At 52.8% G+C, this 4,887-nt stretch overlaps 1 protein-coding gene across 1 annotated transcript; it reads right to left on the minus strand.

Annotated features, from left to right (window-relative positions):
- Wfdc5 (WAP four-disulfide core domain 5) lies at window positions 1–4,565 on the minus strand. Its single transcript, XM_051144838.1, has 3 exons — window positions 4,391–4,565; window positions 270–410; window positions 1–176 (listed from the first exon to the last, which is right to left on the minus strand). Exons 1-3 carry the CDS (start codon window positions 4,473–4,475, stop codon window positions 1–3), a joined length of 402 nt encoding a protein of 133 aa, XP_051000795.1. The 5' UTR covers window positions 4,476–4,565.
- Between the last annotated feature and the right edge of the window lie 322 nt (window positions 4,566–4,887).

Here is a 4,887-nt window from a genome sequence, read left to right on the forward strand (position 1 = left end):
TCAGAGCTGGGCTGGAGGGGAAGCAGGAATAGCACCTTTCCTGGGGTCTCTGCAGTCCCGACCACAGGCGCTGACACAGCATCGCTTCGAGCCTGAGCAGTCCGAGTCTCGGTTACACATATGCTTTGTAGGACCGAGGCAGCGGAGTTGGTCCACGGGACAGCTGCCCAGCTTTACTGCAATTACAGGGGCTTGAGTGAGTCTTGCTTGTGCCCATCAGCCCTGGGGCTTGAGGCGGGGGCAACTGGCACAGGGAAAAGGGCACTTACCAGAGACCCTAGGGACACACTGACGGTAGCAGGCTCGGTAGCAGCACTTCCAAGATGAGGGACACTGGCGGTCATTTACGCACTGATCAGGAATCATGTGGCCGCAGGGCCTGTCGTCTGGTGGGCAGCCCCCCATTTTGTCTGTAGAAGAACCCTCACGTCATGTAACCAGAGGCAGCTCAGGGTTATGTAAGAATCCCTGACTTGGAATTGCAGGACCTAACGTTGCCGTGTCTTCTTGCTTGCTATCAGGACGAGTGCTATACTTTTTCTATCTAGAGCTAATTTGATATCTAGTGGCATAATGGATAGGAAAAATGAAATTAAAAAAAATCTCAGGCTATGGAGATTATTCAGTTAGGACCCAAGTTTGAACCTTAAAACCCATGTTAAAACAAACAAACAAACAACAAACAAAACCAAACAAACAAAAAGAGGGCATGATATGCACTTGCAATCCCAGCCCAAGGAGGTGAAGACAGGTTGATCTCTCAGGTTTGCCAGTCAGCCAACCCATCTGGCCTACAAGATGAGTTCAAGGTTAATGAGAAACTCTTGTCTCAAAACCAAGATGGGGTGGCACCCGAGAAATGACACCCTAGGTTGTTGTCCTTCGGTCTTCATGCCTCCACACACACAGGCACCCATGTGCTCCTGTACACACAAATACACAGATGTACATCCATGTGCACACAGACACAAAGTCTTCACCTCAGACAAGATTATGTGCGGTCTGCCCCGCCCACCGGAACCTCCCTGGCCGCCTTCTCTATGCCTCTGAGCTGCTCCAAGCCAGGTCTCTCTGCCAGGCTCTGGCTTTGCCTCGCACCGACTTCCACCCTGGCTACTCGATCAGTTTACCGATCTCAGCTGAAAGGTCACCTCATCAGAAAGCCCTGCTCCTCTGAAGCCACAGAGCAGGGTCATCCCTGGAGCGTGTGCCTACAGCTGTTGGTGCCTCTCAGCGGCTGGAAGCTAAGGCTTGTTGCCTGCTTGCCCTGTTCATCATGAGCACGGCACAGGGCACAGTGCTATGGGGTTAAGGACTATGGGAAGAAGAGAGATTTGGAGAGGAGCCCAGTGTTGCACGTGTGCCAGCTACTTGCCAGCCTGGCACATCCACACCGCTGTGCTCAGCACTGTTGCAAGTGGCACAGTTTAAGGTTCGCGCATCAACTCCGTTGTTGAGCCTTTCCCCTTTTAACAGCTCTAGAATGCTCTGTCCTAGAGTTGGCCTAGCCACTCTTCTTGTTGAGATTTCATACCCAAGTGGGAAATCACCACCTCTATAGAGGAAGAAATTAAGGCCTTCAAAGGACAGTGAGCAGCCTATCTGCACGCTGGCCTGCCTAGGACTCGTGGGGTCTGGGCTGGTCCTAAGACTTCAGTTCCATCTGGCATCACAGAAGCCTCAGTTGGATCCAGGGCTATGGTGTGATCCCTGGGTCCCTCTTCCACAAGTTTTCCCTGCCTCTATCCGGGCAACCTACCTGGCACTTAGAGCCCTGGTCCGTGGGACACTCCCATTTCCTTGTTTAGAGTTCAGGCAGCTGCATTTGGCTTTGTGTCAACTACCTCCTCCCTCTGTCCCTACTTGGGCACTGGCTGTGCACATAGTAGGTGGTCCCTTGCTAGCGCACACTGTCACTGTCAGCTTTAGTTCTTAAACTGATGGTTTAAGCTGAACTGCTGCCCCCTGCTGGAAAGTGAGGAGCATAGTCCAGGAGGGAGCACACATTCTAAGGATCTCTTTGGGAAAGAGTGTGGGGTATTTGGGAGAGAAAAGGAACGTGTGTGTGTGTGTGTGTGTGTGTGTGTGTGTGTGTGTGTGTGTGTGTGTGTGTGTGTGTGTACACCCACATTTGGGAATGGTCAGAGCTTTTGTAGACTATCTACAGGCCAGAATTTAGTACCAAACTCAGGCCAGTACAGAAGTGCTCAGGCCTCAGGCAGTGGGCCTAATGGAGCTGTCTGCATTCTAAGCAAAGAAGTGGAAGCTCTAGTGGGTGGGAGTGGGTTGGGGTGGGTGGGGGTGGGTGAGGGTGGGTTGGGGTGGGTTGGGGTGGGTTGAGGTGGGTGGGGGTGTGGGGGTGGGCTGGGATGGGTGGGGGTGGGTGGGGGTGGGGGTGTTGAGAGAGCTGGCACAGGGTAGGTTGCAGCCGAAAGGCAGAGTGAAATGTTGGAAGAGGGCCCTGGGATTGGGTTCCAAGGACTAGACTGATAAGGAGGGGAAGAAAGTTGGCATTTTAAGTGGGACAAACTGTCTGTGCCACAGTATGGAGGCTAAAAGCCTGGAGTGTACAGAGAGGCATGCATGGGTCTGAGAGACCACACTACCCGCCTGCTCTCCCCACTGCCCCACCACACCCAGGTTTTCTACTTGTGACACATGTTCTGGGAGTGACGCAGATGTGCACCACAGCAGATATGTGGACTCCCTACCTGTGTAGCAACCATACCTGGGCATGGTTGTATTCGGCTCCATCAATGAAGTCAGAGACACAAACATGCCTAGCCCTCGACACACAGCTCTAAACGTGACTACAAAACTGCCACCACCCTGACATTTGGCTGAGGAACATGGCCTCTTATAAACCAAAGTTGCTGAGCTTCCACCAAGACAAACCAAGGCTTTCTTTCTCTTGGCCCTGTTGCCTTCTGCCACTGTCTGAAGTTCTACCGAGAGCCAGGCAGATGTCTCATGGGAGAGAAACCAGGGAAGGATGGAATGACGTGAGCTGGGAATGGTCAGGCTGTCACAACTGACCGGGTAGGTAGAGCAGGCCCAGGTTCTGGTGGAACCAGGTCTCGCCCTGGGTGTGGTGTCAAGACTGCTTTCCTAGGACCCCTCAGTTGCTCAACAAAGTCACCACATATGCTGCACTTACAGCCCTACATGACATTTACCCTTCAAAGCCCCATTTGCTCTTGAGAGGAAAGTGTGGTCCCCATTTCATGGGAAGTGAGTTAGTGAAGTGAGCCTTTCTGACCCGCAACAACTGCAGTCAGACACCACGTTTGATACCATCTCATCCTTTGCCCTTGGGCAGGTGTGGTGTACCACTATGCCTTGGTTTCCTTATCAGTAAAATGCGGATTGAAACAGTACCAATTCACTACATCACAGTGAAGAGTTCTATGTGATTGTAACATGGATCAGACACAACACAAGGTCTAGCCTTGGAACCTACTGGCTCTTCTTCCATCCTCAGCGTGGGCTCTCTAAGCACCCTCCTCCCCAAACCAGCTCATGCCCCAGCCAGAGACCTGTGCCTCAGAGGAAGGCATACTCCAGGCTAAAAGGACTGGGTGCCCTGTAGAAACTGTGTTCGTCATCGACCTGCCTTGCACAGGCTTCCCCAGCCTTGGAGGATGGGCTGCTGTGCCCACATCTATACCTCTCCCCAAGGCAGGGCCACCGTCAGCCTCAGAGGGGCTGGAGGAGTGGCTTCGGCCTGATGGCGGCACCAGTATAAGCACACTTGTGCCTCCCTTGCTGTCACCATGCCAACCTGAGCTTTGTCAGGGGTGGGAACGGGCCTGAAGCTTGGCAGAGGATGACGAGAGACAACAGCAGACATTCCTTCGTCTCAGATCCCAGGATCCCAGGAGTCACACTCCTTACTCAACTCCCAAGTCCCTTCCTTCTACCAGCCCCCTTGGTGCAATCATGTAATGATTTCTTTTCCTCATATAGAGAGAGACCCGGTGGTACGCGGATGCACGGAGGCATGTTCATAAGCTCGGACACAGAAAGCGTATGCACACAGATAGAGGTCTGCACGGACAGGAACAAAAGCACGTATGTACACAGAAATAGGTGTGTGTCCTCAGAAACAGTCAGTTGTGAATGTAGGCACAGGCAGGTACATGTACACAAGCATGTACATGTCTGATGCACAGACAAAAGTGCAGGCTCCTGGGAGCACTGAGGCAGATGGATGCACACACACACACACACACACACACACACACTCACACACACACACACACACACACACACAAACACACACACACACACACACACCCTTCACTCATCACTGGCTCTCCCAAAGCCCTCACCCTCCATAGAAATGAAGAAACCACCTGGCTCTTGGAGCAAAGGGATTCCTGACACTCACCTCCCTTCTTCCTACCCAAGGCCACAGGCAGCTGGGTCTCCAAAGCCAGGAGGACTACCAGGAGGAGGGCACGCTGCATTCTCATGTTTCTTTTGTGGCACCCAATAAGCTCAGGGCCCAGAGGCCCCCAACTTTAACACCTATAGCCACCAGGATGCCAGAGCTGTTGAGTCAGGGGAGGAGGCCTAGAGTGGCTTGTGTTTCCCTGATCTTGGCTCCACCCTCCCACCCCCTGTCTGATGTCATTAGGGTAAGGGATGCTTGTGCAAGAATTGAAAGCAAGTAATGTAGGGACATGGGTCTAGCTCGGCCTGGATTGCTGACTTGGCCTCTGAGTACTGGGCAAGTAAGTCTTGCCTGTCTCCGGGTCTCAGTTTTTTCATCTGTATTGTGGGGAGAGGAGGAGAGGTCATAGCGACAGCCACACATAGAGACTATTTCCTTTAAGGCAATTTGGCTCGCACCACCTGCTCTGCCTGGGAGTGGTGACGTAAGCC

This window comes from Acomys russatus, chromosome 4 (genome assembly GCF_903995435.1).
Source record: "Acomys russatus chromosome 4, mAcoRus1.1, whole genome shotgun sequence".
NCBI classification, from domain to species: Eukaryota; Metazoa; Chordata; class Mammalia; order Rodentia; family Muridae; genus Acomys; species Acomys russatus.